This window comes from Podarcis cretensis (genome assembly GCF_951804945.1).
Source record: "Podarcis cretensis genome assembly, chromosome: 6".
Taxonomy (NCBI): Eukaryota; Metazoa; Chordata; class Lepidosauria; order Squamata; family Lacertidae; genus Podarcis; species Podarcis cretensis.
Window position 1 is genome coordinate 48,496,767 of NC_137175.1, and position 27,201 is coordinate 48,523,967.

Sequence of the window (27,201 nt, forward strand, 5' to 3'; positions counted from 1 at the left end):
TGCTTCTGCTGAAGCATTGTTTTAAAGAACAAGTTCCCTTTTAATTTACCCTGCCAATATGGCACTGCCCTGCACCTTGCCTTACCACAGAACACATGTTGCAAGAGCCAGGAAAAAATGTTTAGTTGCAAACAAAACTCCACTTCTGCTTTTTATTCCTTTTTTTGCATCTAAATCAAGTTTTCCCTGACAAAAATATTGTGAGCAGAGACTTAAATGATCTGAAATCAGGGTAGGGATAAGACATGATGAAAACAGTAGAAAGATATGTTAATTTTTCTGAAGATCTCGAACAAGTGCCACACATTTTAACAAAAATGTAATGATTTGTGATAGTTACTAAGTTACAGGGATGTGCAAACCACCATCCTTCAGATCAGAACACATACATTTGACATATCTAACAATTCAGTCAGAAATTATTTGGATGTTTTAACAGAAGCAGTGTGCATCTGAACAAAAATGGGAAATGCTGGTATTTTTTGTTGGTGATATTAGTATGATCTACAAAGGTCTGTAAGACACATGGGATGCATAAGTGCCCCCAATAACTCCTTATCTGGACCTAGCTAGCTGTAGAGAGGAAGCAATATAAACTTAGAAGATGAAGTCTGGAAATAATTACTGGGTGGTGGTACTGGGCCATAACAAATGAGAAATTCCTTCAAATAATGCAAGCTCAGGGGGCTAGGTGAGCAGCTTCATCCTCACTTATACCATGAAAGTGAATGGTACATTATAGAGAATATAGATAGCTCTCCCTCACTGAAGTATGGGAGCTTCAGGAAGACTTGCAAGGGTTTCAGTGTATACCCACTATGTGTAGTGCTCTAAGCAGCCTGAAACAGAAGCTTTATATGAGCTCGAGTCTCTAATGATGAGAAAAAAATGACAATTTCTTTTTACTTTTCCAGCCCACCCAAAACGTTCCTCTGCTGTATTTTATAGCTATACAGTATAGTGATTCTGATTAAAGGGAAAAGAATGCTTTTTTTCCCTCCTGAAACAACCATATATAGTGTAGAGCAGTTGGTACTTTCTGACCTAATATCACATACCTAACCCTAATTTACCCGCCTCTAGCATACCTGCAATAAACTGTTAGTGGTCTGAGTAAGCCAATTCTTATCCCCAACCTCACACATGCATTTTCTGATAAATGATGCCAAACATCTCAAAAACTCACAAAACTTTGCTGGGCTGTTTGTAAATATATTAGCATTAGTATTATTATTATTAAATTTATATACTTCTGTGTGCCTAAGTAGGCCACTACTTTAATTCTCCATTTTGCTTCCAAAATTGATGGGCACTCAACCACCTGTGCTTGATATTAGAGGGAATGGAGATATATGTGTATTTGCTTAATTGATACAAGGCACAAAAATTGATTCTTAGTGACAAAAAAAGAGGGCAGTGGAATTACCATTAATTATTTTGCAAACTGATCACTACAATAACTAGATGTATCAGCAGTAATAACTAGCAAAAAGACTATGGTCTTTCCAAACTCTGCAGTATACATTCCTATCCTACCACAACAATGGTGTAATGAACCACACCTGCCTATCAGAGTCATCAATGAATGCAAATTTCTGAGGCCACCAGGATCTATTGTTGTAGGTGTTTAAAAAACAAAATTTCATTGCTTTCTCCTATGAGAACTTGTCACATGGTATTGTTCTTACCTGACAAAACACAAGCAAGTGAAATATTGTTTCAAACGAGACATGAAATAATAAAACAGTTTAGATCAAAATATGTTTTTCTAGGAAAAAATGCAGAACAAGAACTCTGAGTTTTGTTTAAAGCAGTAAATTGGCTTAATATCTACAATTAAAAGAACGGTGCTATGTAGCTGCAGAAGAACACAAATACACAGTCTGAGTCTTTGTTTTCAGTTATCACATGAGCCAGTTTACTCCTCCCAAGTCAAGAACAAACTTTTGTTACAGATCATAGTGTTTGTCTGGAAGGAAATAAACCACAACCCTTGGTTGGACACAATGTTAAGCCAGAGACTGGGCTAGCAGAGAGGAACAAAGTGGCTCAGACTGGTACTTTCACTGCAAACCATTCACTAGTTTACTGTGCCATGTAAATAAGGTAAATATATACCAGAAGACTGGTAGTCTGATGAGTACAATTCAAGTATTTGTTACCAAAGAAGTTATGACTACCTTGGTTATGTCATTTTATATACAAAAATACTTACATCTCTTAGCCAGAATGACTAAACCGCTTCTGGTGCAACGGGACACTGTGACAAGTCCCAGAGCGCACAAAAACACCGTTTACCTTCCCGCTGCAGTGGTACCTATTTATCTACTTGCAATGGCATGCTTTTGAACTGCTGGGTTGGCAGAAGCTGGAACAGAGCAATGGGAGCTTACCCTGTTGCACAGATTCGAACTGCTGACATTCTGACTGGCAAGCCCAAGAGGCTTAGGGGTTCTGTAGCCAAGACAACATTCATTTATTGTTGGATTCTTGAATAAGTTTCTATGCTTTGTCCTGGCAGTCTAACTGTAATACATATTTTGCTGTGAGGAATGTGGTAGTGAAGTCAGACATCTATGGATAGTGCCTATGACATCACGAGGAGGTGAATCAAAAATTCCTCTCCTGCCAATCTCTGATACCCCTCGCCAGCTGTTTTTAATTCAGCAGCTTTGCACTCAACCTCTTCAGTACACATCTTCCCCACTTGCAAGTAAACTCTTATTCCCTACTCTCATTCCCAGCAAGATCAGTGTAAGAAACTGGGGGAGATCCAAGTTCATGGTTTTTATTGACACCAGCCTATCCTACCTCACAGACTTGTGAGAATAAAGAAGGGTGGGTGGGGGAAGAAACTATGTACATAACCCTTAGCTTCTTCCAAGGAGTGCTGGAATAAAAATGCAAAAAATTATAAGACTAATTACAAGTTATTTAATTGTGCAGTGTTGAGAATATTGCTTTATGTTTGTTTTCAAGATTCTGCTAAAAAACCAAACCTCATTAAACACCCAACAGTTCGCAAGCCAAATGCAACTAAAATAATCAAGAAGTCTTTTCCTACCAAAGCCAATAATCTTGGCACCACAAAGCAAAATAAAGGGTCGTGCATAAGATGCTTAACATAATGCCTTTTGAAAACTAGAGAACTTGAAGAAAGCCACTGTTTGGTGCACATTTTGATTGTTTCTGGAGACATTGCTCAACTGTGCGAGTTGTGCGTTCCCAAATAAGTAGGGAATGAGTTCATAGCGGTTACGGGAATAAGTGACTGAGATCAAGGCACTGCAGCAGACGGAGCGACAAGTACATCAAACGCCTCTACTACTTCTGCTGCTAACTTGCACTGCCCCAGCATTACGGTGCAAGAGAACCAAACAGGCAACGCTTTTTCTTTTAGTACTTGCAACCGAGAGCCGGTCCCTCGGAATCACAGGATCTAACCGACTTCCTTTTGCAAGGAGGACTGGGTGTGGACATAGGCGAGATCCACCGCCTTCTAAGGCCGCTTTCAGGATCTCCCAGCTAATCAATCATCCCATTCAGAATGACAGGTCTTCGTGGCGGCTGCTGTCCCGTACGCACGAAGGGCTGCGGGACCGCGGGGGATAAAGGAGCGGCAGTAACCCGGGAGAGCGGCAGTAACTTACCAGACGGAGCCGTAAGCCCCGGAGCCCACCGGAGAGAGGTTCTGGTAACGCTCAGGCACTTCCCAGACCGTCTTGTTCAGCTCCTGCCGGTAGAACTTGGGCCGCTCTTGGGTCATCTCGACCCCGAGCCCGCCCCACCCAGCGCGGCCGGGAGTGGGGGGGGGGGGAGACCCTCGAGCAGAACCGTTGGCTCCTCCCCCTTCGGAGAAAGGGGGTTTCCTGCTCCGAGGGTAAAGAGGTCGCTCGCGCCCAGCGGCCGCCTCAGTAACTGGCCTCGTGCCGCTGCCGCCGCCGCCGACACCCCAACCCCGCCCCGCGGCCGGAGGGGAAGGCCAGGCCAAGCAGGGCTCTTCTGCCTCCCGCCGTCTGTCGGGTCGCAACCCCGCGGCCTCCTGCACAGGCCCAAGTCAGCGAGCCTAACAGGTGGGCGCGAGGGGTCCCCCTGAGCAGAGCAGAGCGGAGCGGAGCTTGCACTGGGGAGGGGGGCGGCAAAGTCAAGCAGCAACGCCGAGGAGGAGGAGGAGGAGGAGCTGCTGCTACTGCTGCCGCCGCCTGACTTCTCCCGACCTCTTCCTAAGTCCCCGATTGCAGAAGTCTCGCGAGACCCACGGCGCGGAAAGAGCTTTGAGGCGATGCCCCAATATGGAACCCAGCTCCAGCGCCCTATGATGAGCGCAACACCCAGAAAGAGGGGAACGTCTCGCGAGATCTGGAAGGAGGCGAGAAGGAAAGAGGAAGAGGAAGGGTGGAGCGTGATGCCGGCCAGGGTTTAAGGCTTCCAGGTGCTGCTGCTTAAGGCAGCGGGAACCTGGACAGGGGCATTCTCGGAAGGAAGGCTCACACCCGCCACCTTGTGACTTCCTCCTCCCGTTCTTTCTGTGCCCCCGGGGAAGAAGCGCATTAGCTGTTTTGTGCTTGCAGTTGTACATAATGTTCGTTAACAAATAATCGTTGGAATGCAATTCTCTACAGTCCTCGGCTAGTAAATTGTGGTAGCTAACAACACAGTCTTCCTTGTTATTGGTTAATGCGGGATGAGGAGCTGTTTTCCAGCTCATGGGCTGCATTCCCTTCTTGGACCAACTTCTGGGGGCCATTTTCGTGGTGCAGCAATGGACGTAAATTTTACCTTCGTACTGTTTCTACACACGCCCCCTTTTCCCCTGACAAGCCAGATAAATTACCTATGACTGCTGATCCTTTCTTGTTTAGATTCCTACGCTAGGTCTGTTGTAAGCCTCACGTTTCTGAGTTTTATTGGCATAAACCCATTTTTTGCTTCACTTTGCAGGACTGTCCAATCTTTCCAATCAGAAAGCTATTTGTCACTATCTGCAGTGACAAGCTAGGTTGCTTTCATTCACCATCCAGGTGCAACGTTGCTTGTTGCACGTAAGCAGCACCAGTTGCCTTTCCTGTTTCTTGCAAATAGAACTGGTAGCACCCGACTGTTGGCTTCTAACCATTGTTGAGGAGAACATGTGTACACTAAATTCATTTTTTAATAAGCTGCATACATTAAAATAACTTATAACAGTTCCCACTGAGTAAGCCACGCATTCGTACAAAGTCATGTAAATTGTAAAAAAAAAAAAAGTTTAATTCGAGAATTCGAACGTTAACTTTAGCTGCTGCGAGTCATCGCGCAACCTGGTGGCGCAAAGGGCCCATAGCAGAGCACATCCCTCCCTCCCATGCTGGCTACGCGTGAAGCTGGAAAACCCGCCCGGATCCAGAACGCGTGGCGGGCACGTCACAATCCCATCTCCGGCGACAGCACGCGCAGTTACTTGTATACGCGCTAGGCCACTTTTTACGCCGCCCCCACCTCCCTTGGCCCTAGTTAAATCCGGCGAAGCCCCGGGGAGGCGAGCGGTGGGCTGGGACACCGCGAGGCGCATGCGCTCCGCCCATGGGACAAGGGGAGGCGGGCGAGGGGCCTGACGCGCGGCTCCGGCTCCTGCCTGTCACGCAGAGCAGGGGGCGGCGCCGCACGCGTTTGGAAGAGCCAGGGGGAGTGGCCTTCCCCGGGAGCCCCAGCTCGGGAGGAAGTGACAGCAGCAGCAGCGGCGGCGGCGGCGAGGAGATCTGGTGGCGCGCGCAACGGCGCGCGAAGATACCAGTCGTACGCACGCGCCGACCGGCTCGCCCGCGGCCAGCGCAGGCGCAGGAAATATCCTTGGAGCGCACGCGCGGGGGGTCGCGGGGGCTGCTGTCTCTAGCCGCCATGGAGCGGAAAGGTGAGTGCGCTTGGCCCCGCCGCCTCGCCGCCAACCTCACCCCTCCCCGCTGCCGCCCCTCGCCCGCCGCCCCCCCTCGCCCGCCGCCCTCGGCTCTTCTAGTCAGGCTTCAGCTTTCTGGGTCTTGGCGGCTCGCTCCCTCCGCGTCCCTGGTTGTTGCCCCAATTCACACGAGATCGGGCGTCGGTTTCCTTTTGTCAGGTCCCGCTGTTATTCGCAGAGTTCTTCTCACGGATCCTAACTGCCAGTCTTCGGTTATCCTGGCAAATGTCCGGCCCTTGGGCTTCCCTTCCTCGGCCTCCACCTCGCTACCCAGTATGAGATAAAAGAGGGTGACATAATTGCCTGTCTCCTCCAGTAACGTGTTTGGGGATTTTTTTTTTTTAATATTATAAATATGGGTACAATGAGTCTATTATGAGCACGTGTCTCACGAATCTGGTTTGTTCTTGGATTAATGCTCCTTCTAGGGAAGAGGGGGTTAATCTGAGAACAAAATAAAACCGGATAGGTTTGATGATGCGAATAATGTGCCCTTCTTTTTCACCCTGAACAAAAGCTTACTGACTGTTGCCCCACCCCTCCTCCTCCTCCTCCTCCTCCCCTCTGTTTCTTTCTAGTTCTAGCATTGCAAGCCCGGAAGAAGCGGACTAAAGCCAAGAAGGAAAAAGCCCAGAGAAAGTAAGTGTGGCCCTATTGCCTTAAACAGAGTGGAATGGTGTCCTGGACAGTGACAATAATTTCCTGAAATGATGTGCAGAAGCCAGCCTGGTAGCCTTGGTTACATGGTAATGAAAAATCTTTCAGATTTTCCAATTCTAAGTGACTCTTTACATCCTGTGGGTAGCCTCAGTGTTAAAAGCGCATAAACTCACATGAGTGATATACCCTCTTCTGCATCTTGTGCATATTTTAAGTGGGCACCATTAAATTTGTCTCTGGGTGCCTATCAGCTTGCTGGTAATATTCTCGTCTCCTTTTCCAAGGATAATATTTTAATCTAAAATAGTAGATAAACTTAATGGATCAAATATGTTATTTATTTATATACATTTTAAACCGTAGTAGGGTGAAATCCAAGCCCTGGGCGCTGTCCAACAGGGCTACTGCAGCATCTGCAGCCTTGCAGCACATACTGGCTGGCAATCAGGCCTGCTGCTGTCACATGACAGTCCTCTGTCTTGAATGTCTGCCATCCCAGAAAGTCCCCCTCCCCACCAGCAGCAATTCTGCCCACAAGTTTAGCAGGCAAAATGGGAAACCACAGTGGCAGAGCGATGCCGATGTCACTCTGCAGGCAGAGGCTGGCAGGGCTGGGGGAAGCAAGATCTCTGCTTAATCGAGCCCCTCAGCCTGGTGCAAGCAGAATTTGAATTGTGACCTTGAGATTTACATTTATATTGTATAGCAAGCCGTTCTGGCTAGCCCTGGATTTCAAGTGTTATTTGCATAGTCATAATAAGCTGTTCTGGCCTTGTAGATCCAAGAAGCTTGAAACATGTTCAAAATGGTGCACTAACTTCTGAACATCTAAGATTTCCCGTAAATTCAGCAAACTAAAATGCAATAGACATGTGTTCTCTGTGTAGTTTAATACTGTAATAATCCCACTCAAACTGAAGGGTGGAACTTACTTTAAACATTTCAGATATCACATAGAAGAGGGAAGTCTTCTCTTTTTCACCCTGTTACTATAACTTGAAAAGAGATTTGACCATACCGTACTCTATGTAGCTGCTGTAGACTGACTTTGGTGGACTAAATTGATAGGCCAGTTCTTTGAAATTTTACTGAGAAGTCCCACTGAAATCAGTTAAGTGTGGATAAGATTGTGTTCTGTGTGTGTTAAGCGGCAAGTGGTTTCAGATTAAGAAAATGGAGCCAGAGAATGTGCATTATTTAGTGAGAGTAATTATCGGAGTTGATAGTGCTCTCTGAAAGTTCTTTAAGCCTGGAATATTAAGGAAAGTAATCCCTTGTTTAAGCACTAGCCAAGTACCCATATGCAAGCAGGAGTTACATGTGGGAAAGTGAGAGGAGTAAAAGTTTTTGCAAGCTAGTAACTTGAGGTGGTGGGGAAGGATTATTTACAAGACTCAAGTAAGCCCTGTTTAAGTGAGACTTCTGAGTAAAATTTCAAAGGATTGTACTGCACAGTCACTGGAAGCTTACATGTGTAGATGCCATCATATGCCATTAAATCCTCTAATAATTTTTTCCCCTATTGACTTTGAAATAGGCCTGAATTGAACCCCTTTGTCTGCATTTTTAAATGGTTATTAGTTGTTGTTGTTGTCATTAATTTGTACCCCACCAGTCTGACTGGGTTGTCCCTGGTTTGTCATGTCCTGCCCTTCATTATTCATATTTCTCCAGTTCTCATGCAGTGCACAAAAAGCTCCCAAATCTGGCATCTCTGACTGGAGAATAGCAATAATGAAGTACTGCTTTGTAGATGATCCTAGTTTCAGTTGCTGGAATCTGCAGTTAAATTTACTCAGGTAGCAATAGTGGGGGAAATATTTGCCTCTGAGCAATTGGAAAACCAGATAGAGCTAGGCTAGGTGCACGAATATTCTGACTTGGTGTCAAGTGGCTTCGTTTATTCACCTACCCTAAGCCTCTTCTCATCCATTGTTCACTTCACCAATTTTTGTCCATGTAGCATTTCTGTCACTTCTGAACAGTCAAGGCAATTTTTGTGTCTAAAATCATGCTTTCTGAAATCATGCTGTGATTGCAAAGTTTTAATAGTTGTAGCATTGTTTTCAGTGTAGTCTCTTGTCTCAAATATTTTACTCTATTTAGATTGAATCCATAGTGATAACCCACTGCATGAAGGTTTACTGCAAAGTTGTGGCAAGCTAGTAATATTCAGAAATTTAATCCCAAATTTCCCAAGCTCGCTCTTCTATGTTTTCGAAGCTGTCATGCACTGTGGAAGCATTCTAGTAAAAATTAAAAGAGTTGGCCAACAGTTAACTTAATTATACAACCCAAAACCGTTATTTACAAATTCATATAGTGGCTTAAGTAGAGTGGTTATTATAACATGTTCAGCCAAGGTAGCTTCCCATTTAATGCTAGTGCTCTGAGAGAGTTCCGGTTTTTAATTGCTTGTATAAAAGAACAATAAAAAATGTTCCGTTCTTGTCAAAAAATCAAGAACTTGACATCACAGAATCACAGAATCATAGAGTTGGAAGAGACCACAAGGGCCATCGAGTCCAACCCCCTGCCAAGCAGGAAACACCATCAGAGCACTCCTGACATATGGTTGTCAAGCCTCTGCTTAAAGACCTCCAAAGAAGGAGACTCCACCACACTCCTTGGCAGCAAATTCCACTGTCGAACAGCTCTTACTGTCAGGAAGTTCTTCCTAATGTTTAGGTGGAATCTTCTTTCTTGTAGTTTGGATCCATTGCTCCGTGTCCGCTTCTCTGGAGCAGCAGAAAACAACCTTTCTCCCTCCTCTATGTGACATCCCTTTATATATTTGAACATGGCTATCATATCACCCCTTAACCTCCTCTTCTCCAGGCTAAGCATGCCCAGCTCCCTTAGCCGTTCCTCATAAGGCATCGTTTCCAGGCCTTTGACCATTTTGGTTGCCCTCCTCTGGACACGTTCCAGTTTGTCAGTGTCCTTCTTGAACTGTGGTGCCCAGAACATAAAGTTGTTTATTGCTGTTTCTGCAGCTAACATGTCTTGAATCTTCATATGTAAGATGGCTAATACTCTGGCAGTTCTGAGAGCCTTAAAATATCCATGGCTATCCTTTATCACAGAGGAAGAGAAGCGATAGAATTTTGCTGTAACAAAGTTAGGCTTAGGACACAATATATAATGAAATGCAAAACCCCATGGGCTCAAAGCCCCATTTCTCCTGAGCTGTGGTATGTGTGGAAGAAGTATAACAGGATCTGTGCATGTTTCCCATGCCTTCCTTTTTCATTCTTCCCCACTCCCAATTGATGCCCATCCATACACTTGAGTTGGTTGGCAGAAGAAATGGGTCTTTGAGCCCTAGGTGGATTTCTCCACTCAAAGCTGCTGCTTGTGTGATTTTGCCACTGAACTTGATGGATAGGCTTATTTCTTAACAGCAAACATAAATTTAAAAGAACAGGCTTTAAATAATGCCTTCTTTTTTGGAATAATTTTGAGCAACAGCTATGTTACTATGTATACAAAGCTATCAGTGATTTATCAAAATATATTTTAAGTTTAAGAAACATTTAAATATACAATGTTGACTTGCGTATAATGGTGCAATAGATCACAAAAATGTTTCTAACCCACCTGTCTTCTGTCTTCTAAAAGCAGTAGTTTTTATCAGGCTTCCCTGCATAGAGGTAAGCCTTGCTCATAACCAGGCAAATGGTTACCAACAAGCTGCATGTGGTATTTGACAGTCAAATATCAGATCTCTGCTAAAAGCCAATACACTTTAAAGAAAAGAAAGAGAGCATTCAAGTCAAGGCAGAGGTCAGCTATGGAGGTGATAAATGGCAATACATATAGAGTGCTTTCTGTGATTATAACCTGTGATCACTGCAAAATATGTGCTGCTTTCTGGCCATGGGTTTCCTTCTGATAACATTGGTGCTTATACGTAGAACTACTGTTTTGTTGTGTGTGTACCCTGCGGGCCTCTTCACACACACAAGTATACTATGAATGTTTGAAAACATGTCTTCCATACACTTATCACTTGGGACCGGGTGAAGCTTCTTGACAAGTGTGCTCTGAGTGGGAGCCTGGGCTTGCTGCTTTTTAATGTGTTCCAAGCTGGTGGTTTTACATACTACCTATACCTTTAAAAATATATTTAATGCATTTATAACCCACAGGCATAGTCAGTATGTCATCAGCACAAGTCCTACTGGTTGTGAGCATTAGTTGCCTGCATCAGCTAGAATGCATCAATGAAGGTTCATTTCCCTCCCAGAACTTCGGAAAGCAAGCAGTTGTTCTTGCTGCTACCTCTGTGCATTTTTGTCAGTGTGGGGATGCAGCATTCCCCCTCTTACAATTAAAAAAATGAGAGTGACACACCCTTCTTTGCAGGGTCACAAGGTTCCCCAAATCCCTGTACTTCAGGGCTTTGAGGAAATGTAGGTCTTTGGGGAGAAGGTCTGCAGAACATTAGCAGCTGGTAACAAGTCAAGCTCTCACACTTCTCTACACCCCAACTAGGCTTTGATTTAATTATGATGGAGAACACTGACGAAATGCTAAGGCTGTAGGTAATTAGGGAGATATCCACTTGCCCTCCCGTCTGTAGAGGAAAGAGTGCCTAGAGGTCTGTGAGTATGTGGCCATCAGGGACCTCCATGGAATTCTACTTTTTTGCATGTATAACTCTGAAAACAATATAGATGACATTTCCTTCTGAGCCATACATATACAATAAACTAATGCTGTTTCCCTTTAAGTAAATGCAGCCATTCTGTGTGCTGGGTCTAATTTTTTTGCTGTCCACAACCATGAATTGTTTTAACATTAATACACAAATCCATCTGTATATGTCTGCTCTGTGTTCTGTGCCATGTGTTCTGTTCTTCTGACATCACTGGCAGTACTGAATGAGTGGGGAAATATGTAGGAGTGTGAGGGCAAGACACTCCTGCAATACTGTTTTTCCTTCTTTGTTGTCTTGCTTCCTATAGGCAGAGAGACAAGGGTGAGATCCCTTAAACCCCAAACTCCTACTTACTGGGAGTTAAATGCTCATGAATACAAGTGCTTTTTTCACCTCACCCCCACCTTTGAAGAACATCCTGTCTTCACTCATAAATCAGCATGGTATCTAATGAAATGCTTGAATGTTCATTGTTTCACCTTGCGATGAGAAGCTACATGTTAATTGGCCTTTTATTTTTTTAATCTGTTTCCTCTGAATTTCTGTCTAGAACAGTTAATGGTTACAGACGGGTTGGGAGTGCATCACCTTATTTCTTTATGCATTATTGTTGTTCAAACACAGTTTGGTGGCATTCATCCTGAGAATGAATGCCTGGAGGAAGAAATGAACGAATTACTCTGGTATGCGTTCTCTGGTATAAGTAGAATAGATAAAATAGAACTACCCTATGGTTGTTTCTCAGTGATAGAAGTCATACAGTTTTATAGTTCTAAAGCTAGTGATTAATTGACATGTTTTCTTTAAGAAAATAGAAAACCTTCGATTCTCAGGTCTGTGGGAGAGGAAGCAAGAGTTTTTGCTTAATTATAACTTTTAAGAACAAGAACTTGACTGGTTTTTCGCTTCCGGGTTGGCGCCATCACCGAATGGCGGACTCCCTCCGAGCTCCGGAGGGAGCCTGCTCGGCAGGGGCTGGGTTCTACCGCGCCGGCGACGCGGGGACCCTCAAAAACCATGGGCGCTGAAACCCATGGGCATGGTGACTCGGCGGGCACCGTTTGCGTCCCCCCGACCCGCGAAGGAGCCTTTTTAAAGGCTGCGGAGCGGGTGACGGGGGGGGTGCTGTGAGTCCTCCGCTTCCCCTGCCGAGCGAAGCCGCATGCCATTCGACGGAGAGAGCGCTGATTTCTTCCATTGAAAATTTGGACTTTAAAAGAATAACCCGTGAGTAATTGGAACTTGGATTAAAAAAGGGGAAAAATTCTTTTTAAATTCGGAGCGAGTGGGGGAGGTGCAAAAAGGAAGTCAGCCTCCCCCCTGTTGTAGAGGAGCTTAAAGCAAAGGATTTGACAACTAAGATCGAGTGCAACCTTTTTTTGATAAAATTATTAACTTCGCGATGGAAAATTATAAGACTGGGCTGGAGGAGAAAAGTGGAATGTGAATTAAAAGGCAACCCCCCCCCCCCGGAAACCCCGGGAGCGATCCGTAAGAGCGCCGGGAGAGGAGAAATAGAGGTTTGACAGCTGTCAAAGGAGCTGTCAAAGCGGAAGAACGAAAAGAGAACTTTGTTACGAGGACTTTGCTGGTCACATTTGTTACAAATTGGATATAAATTGTTTAAAACAAGGAATAATAAGTTACTTTGACTGTTGGGTGTGATCGGGAAGGAAACTGAGCTACTATAATCCCTCTAGAGGAGCTGTGGGACACTACAAGTATTGTTGGCATCGAATTTGAATAGGACTTTTTATCTCCTGGGAAACTGCAGAAATGGAACACTATTTTGTCTACAGAGGTCTACACACTAAAGGAGACAATAGATTTATCTATTGAAGAATGGAAGGGACTTGACATAATGTTTTGTTCCTGAATAACAAAGCCTCTGCAGAGGAATTAGAAGCTTTTTGGAATTAGAACATTTGTGCAGGAGAGCAGGAAAAAAAAAAAAAGAGGAGGAGAGAGAACAACAAGAACAACAAGAATAACAAGAACTGGACAAAGTTGGAAGATAGACTCCTTCCAAGATTGGACATGTGAAATCAAAGATGACCAAAAGACGGCAAAGACTAATAAAAAGACGGCAAAGCGGACTGGTGAAGGACTGTGGTTTAGATGTGGGAGCTCCAGGATGACAGTAGATATTGACGGACATTGGGAACGCAACCGGGAAAGGGGGGAGGGAAATTTGGAATCCAAAGGGTGTTAAATTACATTTTATTCTTTTTTCTATTTTTCTGTTTATTTTAATCTGTATTGCATATTAAAGAGGGGAACTCGTGGAAGGGAACAGGTCGATTTTAGGGGATGGGAAATTTTTTTTTAAATTGGGTCAATGATAAATAATTTTAAAATTTGGGGTAAGAATTTGTTGAATCTATTTGAAAGAATTGGAATACAAGAGGGGGAGGGGAGGGGAAGTCCTGGAAGGATGCCAATGAAAATTAGGTTTTAAATTTGGATGTTTTTCTTTTTCTGTTATATTTGAAAATCTTTAATAAATATTATTTATAAAAAAAAAAGAACTTGACTGGTTTTACTTCATAGAATATGAACCTTACTTCATTCTCCATACATTTAAATATGGGAAATGTAGATTACAGTAAAGGACTAAGCATGCATACTGTAAGACAGTGCAGTCATACCTTGGTTGTCGAACACCTTGGAACTCCTACATTTTGGTTCCCAAATGATAAAAAAAACCAGAAGTGAGTGTTCCAGTCTTCAAACAATTTTTGAAAGCCGAATGTCCGGTGCGGCTTCCGATTGGCTGCAGGACACTCCTGCAGCCAATCAGAAGCTGCTCCTTGGTTTTTGAACAGTTCTGGGAGTCGAACGGACTCCCGGAACACATTCTGTTTGAGAACCAAGGTATGACTGTATGATGTATATCTTGTGAAGACATAATCAGAAGCCTACTTTATCTAGATTATTAAATGAAACAGTCAGTATGGCAATTCTGCTACCTGTTCTGCACCAGTGAACCCCATACAATTGAATGGGACTTATGCATGAATAACTAGAATCAGAGTTACAGGCAGCCTTAGTTAAGGACTGTTGGTTATATGAATTGCATATGCAATCAAGTCTGGGATCCAAAAAGCATGCCCAGTAGATTTTTTGATTTTGAACAGCAAGCCTCATGCCATATAACAAACTGTGTTTGAAAGATCCTTTTAGTTTCAAAAAAGCTTGTTGTGTAACATTGGCTAGGGGTTGGGAGAGTTGCCATTTGAGAATCTCAAGCCCCAGACTCTCTTCAGTGAGTGGAACTAGTTATTTGATTCTTCAAAAGAAGTTCTATTGAGTACATGGGTGTTCAATCCCATGTAAATGCATATAGGATTCCAGTCTTTGGCTGTGTTTGCACCATCTGATTTTCATGGGAGGAAGTCTTTAGAGTTTGTCCCTTGCATGCATTCCACGCCCACCCAGAGCAACCAAGGAATTACCTAAGAGTAACCGTTTGGTTTTAGCATTTAGTTGCAAGCAGATTCACAAGTTGTAAAAGACTTCAGTCTGTTTTCTCACAGTAAGTATAGTTGTACCTTGGAAGTTGAACTGAATCCGTTCCAGAAGTCCGTTCGACTTCCAAAATGTTCGGAAACCAAAGCATGGCTTCTCATTGGCTGCAGGAAACTCCTGCAGCCAATTGGAAGCCCTGTCAGACGTTCAGCTTCCAAAAACAGTTCGCAAACTGAAATAGTCACTTCCGGGTTTGCAGCGTTCAGGAGCCAAAACATTTGAGAACTAAGCTGTTCAAAAACCAAGGTACGACTGTAGTACTTCTTTCTTTGCCAATCTGTTTGAGAAGAAAAGCTGCAGCAGGCTAACTGAAGCCAGGCAGATTCACTTGCAAGCAAGAGCTTCTGTTGTTCTCCTGAGTAGATCTGTTGGTAGAGGAGGCAATGGCAGTGTACCTTGCAGTACCTGGAATGTTACAGCACAAATTAGTGCTTATTTCATGAATAAGATGTGCAAGCTAGAACTTGAATGTGTTTGCAGGCGGAGCCGCTGACCACACTTATTCAGACTGTATTTCAGCTGCATCTTCATTTGTCTTGCTTCGTGTAACTTTTTCTCTGCCTTTTCAGCTGTATACCGCTTTTTACATAGACAGATGCGTTGCTGTTTGGTTTTCATAGCTCATCAGCTCAGTTAATCACTGAAATGCCAGCATGAACTGAAAGGCTAAATATGTTGCAGAAGTACCATACAATAGCCAAGAATGATACTGGCACCTGCCTCTGCAATTGTCCAGTTTGTTTATTTCTTAATAAGAACATATGAGATGAAGAAGCTTGTCTTGTTTAGGTTGGGATGCCTTTATGAAAACTGTCTTCTATCTTTTCCATAGAATTGTTTTGGGCAGAGCTAGAATAATAATTGGCACCTACTGGCACAGAGAAGCTAATACTTTGAGCTCTTGTGCTCATACAGTATAATCAATACTGTGATACTCTTTTCTTTCAAAGTTCTGAAGGAAATTTATTATTGAACAGGAAACTCGTAGCTTCACCTCAGTTAGGCTACATAGTTAGTATATCTGGAAAGACTTTGGAAGTTGGTCAGCATCAAAAGAATAGGATGAGTTTTTGGTCATTCCAGAGCATGGCTAAATTTTTCAGGAAGCAAATTAGCTGAGAGCAACTCTCTTCAGTGATGCTGCAAGGCATTTACCTGCAATGCAGTGCTATGCATCTGCAGCTAGGTGGTGGAGGCAAATTCCTTTTCTCTCTTGCTTTTGCACAAAGCTTTGCTGTGTTCAGGAAGAACCAGCCCTCTGCTTGCAATTTATGTACCGCTATCACTTGCACCAGGGTGCCATTTAATTTTTGATGGCTCTTTCGAAAACTGTTGGCCCGACTTCAGAGATACCTGCATCAATGGGAGTCCGTGCTTCGTGCAGGTAAGCTTGCCTTTTACAGCATTTTTTAAAACCCAGATGGAAAAAAAGGGAGTTTGACTGCCTCAATGAGGACTTCTCTGAATTCCGTTGAAGCTCATAAATCTTCCTGAGGACACTGATTCAATTGTTGCCCTCCCCTAGCATGTAATCTTACCAGATGCTTAGTTTAAGAACAAATCCAATGAAGTTAGGTTGTAAAAGCAAGTAGATGTTCAGAAGCCCAAGGTGCTTGTTGGGGTGGATGTCTGCCAAATGTTCTGATATGTTAAAATGGATTCATTCAAGGCTTCTGTTAGCATTTGATGTGTTTCTAGCAGTGTAGCAGTTCTGACAGCTGTCTGTTTCTTATTCATTGAAATGCAGTCTCTGGAACTCTCACATCAGCCTTTTGTCCCTGCTAACAAGCTGACTTCTAAATCGTTTAAATGAATCAGAAGATGCTTTCAGGTTTCTCTTCTTAGTAACAAATTTGCTCAAATAAATCATTGTTTAGAATCAAATGATGTATTAAAATAAGGTCTTTGTACCTCCTATGCATGTTTTGCCATCCTTGCCCATGCCCGTTTGGGGTGCATTTTAGGAGGGATACATTTTAGGAGGGCGGGGCAGGAGCAGTTGTGGGGATTGTATTGAGCATTTTTAAAAGATTTAATAGCAAAAGTACACATACTTTCCAAGAAACATTAGAGAGAAAATATTGCCTTTGAAAGGCAATCACATCTCTGCAGTGTTATGTGGTCTTTTTCACTCCCTGGCAAATAATAGTTCACTCTCATTTTGAAAGTATAAGGACTTGAAATAATTAATTGCAAAGATATTGAGCTCTCTGAGTCTTCGTAACATCACTCAGTGATAAGACATTCAGACTTCCTTTAGATAAAGGATCAGGATAGTTCTCAAAAGCTTTATGAAGGCTTTCTAGTAACTTCTTTGCTGCAGGAAGATTGTGCTTGTGGAAGAGATGTGTGATTGCAGAATATTCAGGGAATTTCAAACAGCGTTTTTGCCTGGAAAATTAGCTTTAAGGCTTACCCTAATTCCTTGTCGATGCATACCCTAGAACGTTCTGTCATTAAAAACCGATCTAGTAAACCTTAACAATTCAGCGTTCCCATAGTTATGACGTAATTAATGAAGAGATTTGCTGTGATGGGTGTGGCTTCTAGAGGGATCACATTGATTTCAACCTTATTCATTTCCTCTCTAGGTTTGAGATTTATTGAGTAGCGTGATGATTTTTTAAAATCATTGTCTGCAGTTGTCTTAACTCTTGTTTAACATTTGATTTTGTGTTTATTCCTGTATGTGCTCTGCTCGCATTAGGCTAACTGTGAATATTTACAACTTCTAATTTTTGCCAAAGAAAGGTGTAGGGAGTTTAAATAAATCTTCAAGAGATGAGTGTGTGGAGGGAACAGTCAGTTTAGAATGTGTGTAAAATGTTCCAGAAGTGTACATGAGCACTCTTTGCAAGTATGCTGATTTATTTATTTTTGTTTGAACATCCCTACACCAAACCCCACAATAGCTGTATTTCACGATTTTGTGAAACCAGTTACTTTACAAAAGGTTTATTTGTTACTCTGCAAAATAACTGTTATGTGTTGTATATAATGGTGTCACATAGCAGTCAGTAAGAACAGAATGAAGAGGGAAGCAGTTTTTGGCTATTCCTCCTACCACCAGCAAACACTGTGCACACACACAAATCTTCACCAGTGGGTTGGGGACCTTCAGAGCATTGATTTATGCCTTATGATCAGCTGAGCAACTCAGTATTTAACAAACAAAATCCAGGGAGGGACTAGATATAAGTATGTTTCTCTTGGTATTCAAATATAATATGTCATGGGTCACTGTAGCAGTCAGTCTAAAACCTGACAACTACTAGTTGACAGCATGCAAGTTGTAGTTACATGCTTCTAGATATGCATGACTTATTTTTCTTTCTGCTGAAAGATTGGGTTTTTCTTTCCTGCCACGCTTTACAGTAACTTGAAATTCCTGTTTTTAGGGAGCCATAAAGATGGGTTTGTCCCACTGCATGGAAGCACACTGAGTCACTTATAGGGCTGGAATGCATTTGGGTACCTGTAATAGGATGACTAAACTGAAGCCATTCTGAGGGGCTGTTTATAGAAAATAATTCAGAATCCTAAAATTTCCCTTCATCCTAAACCCATCACCAAGCAGTTTTCACTGCAAGTCTTCTGTGAGCCACTGGCAGTTATTTTTAGCCTAAGGACTATCCTACACTGCTGAAGCCTTCTGAATGCCTGTTATTTTTTATTAAAATATTTTTGAAAGCCAGTAATGAGGAAACCATGTGTATCTCCCTGGGGAGGAATTCCAAAGGTTGGGACCACCACTGAGAAAGCCCTGTTCCTAGAACCTACCTGCCTTATGACAGGCCAGAGAGCAGGGTCTTGGACTCTGATCTTGGGCAGATTCATACAGGTATAGATGGTCCTTCAGATAAATTAGGCTGCTAAAACTACTAGCCTGCTGAAATGTTTACTGTTCCATTGAGACACTGGCAGCCTGCATTTCCCTGCTGGCTGGAGAGGAACGGAAGCCCCTTCACAACCAACATGGAAATGAAAGTTCTTTAAAAAAACAAAAACAAAGAACCCTGTTATCAAGCAGACGTAAAATGAAGCATTCCTCCACCATCCTGCTTGGTTTTCACACTGATCAGGGAGGGAGGTGCTTTCCTTCCTCCATGGTTGGCATGGAAACCAAGTGGACTGGGCAGAGGAGGGATGGAGAGATCCATCCTCTACCAGCTCACTCCCTTGCCAGTATGAAATTCCTGTTTGCTTATAGCTACAAGGTGAGTAGTTAATTACAAGCCTGAATTCTTGCTGCTATTACTTTCTGCCTGCCTCTCCCGCCTCTTGATTGGCATTTTTTGGAGAGGGTCAGTCATTTGGCCCAGCGCCCCCAGCTTAGTACATTCTGCTACAGACAAAATGCATCACAAAGCACAGCTGTACCTGGTAAAAGTGCAGTTGACTCCCTCCCCATGACTGAGCAAGGCAAATACCTGACATAATCATAGTGGGAGTGATTGGTGTACTGTTCAACATGATCCTCCATGAAGACAGCTCTAGACATTGCTGTGACTGGTATCTTTTGAAACTGTACTAATTTGAATGTTGGTACTTGCACATGTGGAGCTGTCTGCACAAGTTGTATCTGCTGAGAGGGTTTGTTCCAACCAAAGTGAACTGAGATAGATGTGATGCATCTGCATTTCAGTTACTTCTTTAAAAATTAGGAATATTTCTTTTGCCTATCATTATCCAACCTCAAACTGCATTTTAGTCTTTGCATATTCTTTTAAGTACACATGATAAAAAGCTTACGACTTACAAACTTACGATGTCTCCTAGGCCAGAAACCCAACATCGAGGCCCTGCTGCCCATTCAGAGAATGATCTTCCTGAACAAGAAGAGGAAATCCTGGGATCAGATGATGATGAGCAGGAAGATCCCAATGATTACTGCAAAGGTGAGAGGTTTTATTTTACAATTTGAGTATCATAATTTTAAACCAATAATTAAGGTTGTAAACCTGGTTTGGTACATCGTGTGTGTCAACCAGTAAGTGATTTTGCTTTGTAGATAGAAAAAGGAAAACATCTATGGGGACTTGATAGACTAATGCTTCTTCTTATAAGACCAGACATCTACCAGACTACATCCTCCTTGTTTGTTTAGCATATCAAAGTTAATACATCAAGACATATGCTAGCTTAAGGTATTTCTCAGTATTTTTATTCATTTAACTTTTTACTACTTAACCAGCTCTCCATTTAATATATGCTCCATATTTACAACTGAAATTAAAGTTAACATCAAAACTGCATAACAAACATCAGAAATAAAAACTTAATAACAAAAAATGGAACTTTAGGAGCCATAAAATTCATCAGGAAACCAGGAAATAAACAAAGCCCAATAGCTCATAAGCATGGCGAGTGAAAAGTAAAAACTATGTAGTTGTCTGGTAAGCCTCTCCAGCAGGTTGATGGGTGAGATTCCAAAGCAACATCATCCTCATAGAAAATGCCAGGGACAACACTGGATTAACCCATCTACCAATGCAGTGGTAGAATTTGGAATAAGTAGGGGGGGAATTGTTCTGGTCAGAGGGAGACTGCATTCCCAAGGGTAGTTACTGTCTGCAATCCATAGTTTGCAGGAAGCTCAGTATAGGACCCCCCAGTGTATGCTAGAGAATGCTGGGTGAAGCAATTCAATTTGTACTGGTACCTTTAGATACCTGCCGACACCTAGAGAAAGCTATTGGTTGCTCTTCAGGTGCTGAGATTGTGCTTCCTCTAATTACCATATAAATCCGTACATTTTGGGTCCACTTGCTATATATAAAGCACTGACATAGTGTCATACAGGAATTGGCAAAGGACAGTCATTTCCTTCACTTAAATGCCATATATCTACCTTCACATCACAGAATTCTCAATGGTAAAATGTTGCAAACATGACTGTATCTCCCCAATCCTGGCTCTAGTGACCCAAACTGGTATACTTGGCATCCCGCTCAATGGAATAAACTGAGTGAAAAACATGTCATGTCTCCACTGACTTCATTTTGTGTGGGTGTACTGTTTGCCCGGCAAAGAAATTTAGCAGGCTGGCAGCAAAGGCATGGATCTCTCTGTCTTTCTGTTGCCAGCCAGCGTGCTCTATGCTAGACATGCGGGGGGGGGGGTGTCACCTGCTGTGCCTGTATATGAAAACATGGTAGACTGGTAGCAAGAGGGAATGAGCAGCCTGATGCAAACCCTCTTCCTTTTAATGCTGAACACGCAGGAGGGGGCTTACCCATTATCAGCTAGCTTGGAATGGCAGTGGTCTGTCAGAAGAGGGATGGAGTGTTCAGACTTCTGCCTCATGTCAGTCTGCCAGGTTTCTTTGCTTGACAGAAGGAGGCGGTTTCCCCACCTCCCTGTCCAGCACAGAAAGGATGCCGGAGAAGGGAATGGGTGCTCAGCCCCTCATCCCCACCCCTGGAACCTCCTCCAACCCCAGCATAGAAATGCAGCAAGCTACCACAGAAGGGTTGAAGCACTCCATCGATCCTCCAGCAGCCCAGTCACTCGCCTGGATGAAATTCCTTGTTGCCCATGGCGACCAGGCAAGTGTTTAAAAACAAGACTGCTTTGATAGTTCTTGCATTAGAGTCCTTGCATTATTTAATCCAATATAGTGATCCAGAAATATATTTTAAAAATTAATAACAAACTCCCCATGCTGAACAAACCAGGCTTCAAGGAAATACGTTCACCAAGCCATTTCTTAAAAGGTAGGATGTTGCCTGTTTCCCCTTTGTGTATACCTGAGAGTAAGCATCTTTTAATTTAATGGGATCTTTTTGTAGCAATGTAAGGTTCACACAATTGCAAACAACGCTTGATGCTGTTGTGAAGTATGTGTGTAGGTGTAACAAGTACAGCTCGGGGGCCTAAATGGAGGTGCTGCCCTCATGGATCACAGTGATGTACTGTAGCTGCCTGGCGTGAATGTCAGAAAATGAATTGTTTTTGTGTGAAGTAGCTCCTGTTTGAGGTGGGCTGATTTGGGTTGGCTGATAATGCCCTTTAGGTGGTTAGGATGATGTGTGAACCTCTTCAGATATGCAACTTCCCACATGGTTGGACCCTTTGCAGTGGTGGCAAACCATAGCACAAAGTGGTGACAACCATACCACAATAGTGGTGGCAACCATAGCACAAAGGTAATGTGAGAAGGGGGCAAGAATGCATTGGCAGAATGGTGTAGGGGAGCTCTTTAATAGGAGCTCACACAGGTCATAATTTTTCTTAATCCAGCATTGCCAAGGTCGAGGGACAAGTCTCTAAGTCAGTAATTCAATGACAAACACCTTCATACATCAACTGGCAACCAATCCCACTATGCCCGTCTTCTCTCTAGATTGTTTTTGATAAATATTGAGTAAGCTCTTTGAACAAAGGCAGGGCTTGAATGTATGCGCCTCCATTGGCTTCTATTAATAAACTAGTGGTCAATTATGTATCTGGAGGCAATTTTAAGATGAACAAGGGCAGGCAAACTGAAATTTAATTCAGATAAAATAGAGCTCCTGTGGGTGGGAAGTTGGTCTTCTCCAGAAAGAAGTTACAGATAGGTAGCCGTGTTGGTCTGCCATAGTCAAAACAAAATAAAAAAATTCCTTCCAGTAGCACCTTAAAGACCAACTAAGTTAGTTCTTGGTATGAGCTTTCGTGTGCATGCACACTTATGAAAGCTCATACCAAGAACTAACTTAGTTGGTCTTTAAGGTGCTACTGGAAGGAATTTTTTTATTTTGTCCAGAAAGAAGGTTCAATTGGCTCTGGATGTGGGGTTTCACTTTGCCTGCAAGTCCAAGGACGCGACCTGGGAATCCTCCTGAATTCAGTAGGTGACATACAATTGAGAAAATACTTTTTTTAAGATGGCTAACAAATGTGTTAAACAAAACATACGCATCTATAGTAGCACATAGAATTGACATGTTCTCATTCTCTTATCTCATGGCTAAGGCCACTCATCATGGAAATTTTAGAGAAACGCTAGGTTCTCATTCTTTTAAGGATATTGCTATGCTTTAGCTGAGTCATTCTGTTCTGTTATGAGCCCAGCATCTTATGAAGAGATTTGAAGAGTAGCCACCAGGTCTTCTTAATATTGTGACTAGACCTTACAAATCAACATCCCCTTTCAGCTGCAGTTGCAGCCAAGTGGTGTGTCATCATGTGCTTCACCAAATAAAGAAAATCCCAGGGTAGCATTCCTGTTCTTATGGAGGGAAGGAAAAGCATTATTAAATCCAAATGTTCTTGCTACTGCTAGGAGAGAGCAGTTAGCAATGCATTCTATCTGTCCCAATCCCAGAACTCATAGCTAATGTGACATTTGAAATTTCTTAAACAGTAGTGTTTTTAAAAGATATTTTTTCTTATTGTGGAGTATATTTAGTGAGAAAATCAAGAGATTTGAGAGTTCCCAGTGGGATTGTACCACCTGCACATAGCCATGCTGGTCTGCTTATCCTTCCCACATAGAAGAATAGCACACTCTACAGCTATTTTCTCTGCAGAAGCTGAGAAGGGAAAACACACCATCTATTCTATATTGTGCCTGATATTATTCTTTGGTAAGCTGTCAGGATTTAGTTGCATGATATCTAAAATGAAGAAATTGCATGGTTCTACCTGAGGAGATTTCACCCCTCCCATATCCAAGAATCTCCTGATGAGTCTGCTGATTCTCCAGAGAGGAGGGGCGGTGTTTTGCTCTCTACTTATTCTGCTCCAGCACCACATCAAAGAGTCAGTCAGTCAGTGTGTCGGAGAGAGAGAGACTGAGTGTTAGAGATCGTGTGTAGAGATAAGGTTGCTGCTAAGAGCAGCTGTAGACACTCAGTGTAGTGCAGCATTCATTTATGCTTAGACCTCATTTAGCTCTGTATATAGTTGTATAATAGTTGTAGATAGAATAAAGAAGATATTCTACAGAGCTGCTCTCCGAGTCGTTTATACTCTGCTATACTCTGCTGTGCGACGACTGTATTCTTGTGGAAGTGAATCCGGTGCTCACAACACTAAGCTGTGAGTCCACAGCACTTTGACCTGTTCCTGTGCAGAAGGTGGTCTCTGGAAGTGCTACCCAGCTCGCCTAGCCCAGTCGGGGTTGAAGTGGATGAGTCCAGTTAGTGGCACTGGCTCAAGGGCGGTGCTGACACTACCAACAAATGTTCTTTTTCTCATTTGTTTTTAAGAGAGATTAAAAGTGGCAGGTGCATAGATTGACCTGTGAGTTTCTCAATATCACTGAGGGTTCTTGACCCAATAACTCTTTTTACATTTCCTAGGAGGCTACCATCTTGTTAAAATAGGGGATCTGTTCAATGGAAGATACCATGTGATCCGAAAGCTGGGATGGGGACACTTTTCTACAGTGTGGTTATCATGGGACATCCAGTAAGTCTTTTTTCTTTTTGGAAGGAATTTCTGCTAGTTGCATGGAATATTGTTACAGACCAGCAACATGAGATTTTTCCTCAGAATGTTCCTCCTTGTTTTCAAATCCAGAGGTTTCATCTCATGCTTTTAAAAAATATATAAAAACAACATGGTAACAGTTCTATGTACAAACTGAAAATTGATTCATATTCCCCCTTGCATATTATTTCTTCAAGTTTACTTTTTATTTAACTCGGGGGAAATTATGCATTCAGGAGTGACAGAGAACCTGCTTTTGTATTTTGTAGGAAATGATCCTGAGCATTCAGGTCTTTTTCTGTTAGTGTTATCTGATTCCTGAAGGCAGTTTAGTACTAAACTTTGTGTCCACTTAGGGGGAAGAGGTTTGTGGCAATGAAAGTTGTAAAGAGTGCTGAACACTACACAGAAACAGCATTGGATGAAATCAAACTGCTGAAATCTGTGAGTATCCACAAGTAGATGATTATGATTCAAATTCAAATTATATCCTTTAAAAATATCAGCAAACGGCTCCCAGCCATAATATACCATATTTTTCGCACCATAGGGCGCGCCAGATCATAGGGTGCACCCAGTTTTTAGGGGGGGGGGGAATCAAGAAAAAAAATCTCCCCCCCCCCCAGCCCCAAAGAGCAGCGTACAGGCTGCGCACAACCTCTCCTTGCCGGAGGGGTTGTGCACAGCTATGGAACAAGCCAAGGCAGTGAGCGGGATGGATCCTGCTTGCTGTTTTGGCTTCCCCTTTAGCCCCGTGCAGCCTCTCGTTGTCGGGAGACGCTGTGCAGGGCTTTCCTGGGAGGTGGGGGGATTCCCTCACCTCTCGCAAAAGCCCGCAGAAGCCGCGCAACCCATTTAAAGAGATTGTGGCTTCTCCTGGCTTTTCTGGGAGGTGGGAGAAGGGACTGATGCGGCCAGTCAGTCCCTTCTCCCTCCTGTGGAAAAGCCCGCAAGAGCGCACGGAGCTTGTGTGCGGCTCTTAAGGGCTTTTCCCGCCTGCCTCCCCCCTGCATTCGCTCCATAGGACGCACACACATTTTCCCTTGCTTTTTAGGAGGGAAAAAGTGCGTCCTATGGTGCGAAAAACACGGTAATATCTTGCTCCATACTAGATACAAAGGGGAATCCTGTACACAGGATTAGATTAGGCATTTGTTATTATTTTTCTTTAATTTGTAAAGGTAAATTTTTACCTCTGTTTAAAGAGCATTTTAAAAGATGACAGAAGATTATTTATTAAATTGGTTAGTCGTTTTATCTTGCCCAAGGCAGCCTAAAACAACTTACAACCAACCAACCAAACAGACCAAAATAAAATAAAATCCACAAGAGATATATTAAAACCAAGGGGGGAGGAATACATTTAAAACATCCCACACACTTCTAAAAGGCCACAGATAATTAAAGGTCAAAGTCTTGGTTAGAGATGAAAGTTTCTGCCTGGTGCTTAAAGATATGGCTATTGTAATTATTGCAAGTGGGTAATTCATCTCAAGTTTGGTTTGCTACTTGTGTCATCAGTTGTAGGTATCATGTCATCCCATTACCTTAGCTGGTAATCTTCCTTTCATGTATCCAGCAGTACATTTTCAGTCATTTTTATGGAGGGAGGGAAAGGTAAATGCAGGCTCACGAGAAGTAACAGCATTAGTACAGCTACTTAGACAGTGTTGTTTAGGAATTGATTAATGAAGGGTTTTTCCGCCCCGGCTGGGGCATAAGGCAAGGTTAGTATGGACATAGTTGCTCAAGAATAGTCAGAAATGCTAACATAAGTTGATTGTTTGATTTGCTAAATAAGAATGTGGGGTGAGAATCTGGAGAGTGTCTTGGAAACCTATGGGATTTGATAAAGATTAAATGATAAACATTAAATGATTTATGGTGTTTGATTTCCCCCCACCCTACAGGTCCGCAACACTGACCCAGATGACCCAAACAGAGAGAGAGTAGTTCAGTTATTAGATGACTTCAAAATCTCAGGAGTAAATGGTTCCCGTATCCTTTTAAAACCAGACTTTTCTGCGATCTTTAATCCAGCAAAATGTGGGATTTAATAAAATACAGTACTGGGTTAAAACATAAATGTCTTACACAGTGATGAAATTTCACAACATGTAGCTGTTTGGCACAAGTATGTTTTCAGTTTCCTTCAGCCATATAAAGAAAACAAACCTACAAAAAGGTTTCCTTTCTAATTCTGAGTGGCAAGAGCTTTTTTGAATGTTGGAAGACAATTTGAAAAAAGTGAGAGCATTGTTTGGGTTTTCCAACTGATGTGGAAAACTGATTTGTACCACCTTACGATATTTCTGTATCCCTGTGTGCTTGGAATTCACCAGTGAAAATTCATAGGACTATTAATAATTAGAATACTTTTTGGTGCAATCAGTACAGTGGTACCTTGGGTTAAGAACTTACCGTATTTTTCACACTATAAAACGCACACACCTAGTTTTTGGAGGAGGAAAACAAGGAAAAAAATACTCTGAATCTCAGAAGCCAGAACAGCAAGAGGGATCGCTGCGTAGTGAAAGCAGCAATCCCTCTTGCTGTTCTGGCTTTTGGGATAGCTGCGCAGCCTGCATTCGCTCCATAAGACGCACACACACTTCCCCTTACTTTTTAGGAGGGAAAAAGTGAGTCTTATAGAGCACAAAATACGGTAATTTGTTCTGGAGGTCTGTTCTTAACCTGAAACTGTGCTTAACCTGAAGCACCGCTTTAGCTAATGGGGCCTCCCGCTGCCGCCACACAATTTCCGTTCTCATCCTGAAGCAAAGTTGTTAACCCAAGGTACTATTTCTGGGTTAGCTGAGTCTGTAACCTGAAGCGTTTGTAACCTGAGGTACCACTGTAATGGGGTGGGTGTTGCGGCCTTGCTCATCTGGGTTCCCAATGTCATATATTGCTGCTGGTTACCGGGGGTGGGGCAGGGAGCGCAATGGATGTGCAGTGGGGGGAAGCATTGGGCTGACTCAACCACTGCACCCACACCAAG

General features: G+C 42.9%; 2 protein-coding genes across 3 annotated transcripts in view; one reads left to right on the top strand and one right to left on the bottom strand.

Moving 5' to 3' along the window:
• Positions 1-4,126, bottom strand: part of MAPK14 (mitogen-activated protein kinase 14) — a 30,970-nt gene extending 26,844 nt beyond the window's left edge. The window contains exon 1 of one of the 2 annotated variants that reach the window (XM_079980628.1): positions 3,651-4,126. In XM_079980628.1, the coding sequence (XP_079836754.1) occupies positions 3,651-3,766 (116 nt within the window). In that variant the 5' untranslated portion in view covers positions 3,767-4,126. The remainder of the gene's footprint in view (positions 1-3,650) is intronic. The other variant, XM_079980627.1, reaches the window with a different exon arrangement.
• A 1,323-nt stretch (positions 4,127-5,449) lies between these two features.
• SRPK1 (SRSF protein kinase 1) overlaps positions 5,450-27,201 on the top strand; it is a 32,568-nt gene continuing 10,816 nt past the window's right edge. The window contains exons 1-6 of the mRNA XM_079980616.1: positions 5,450-5,890; positions 6,511-6,571; positions 19,563-19,681; positions 24,071-24,179; positions 24,557-24,644; positions 26,111-26,198. Coding sequence (XP_079836742.1) covers positions 5,563-5,890; positions 6,511-6,571; positions 19,563-19,681; positions 24,071-24,179; positions 24,557-24,644; positions 26,111-26,198 — 793 coding nt within the window. The 5' untranslated portion in view covers positions 5,450-5,562. The remainder of the gene's footprint in view (positions 5,891-6,510; positions 6,572-19,562; positions 19,682-24,070; positions 24,180-24,556; positions 24,645-26,110; positions 26,199-27,201) is intronic.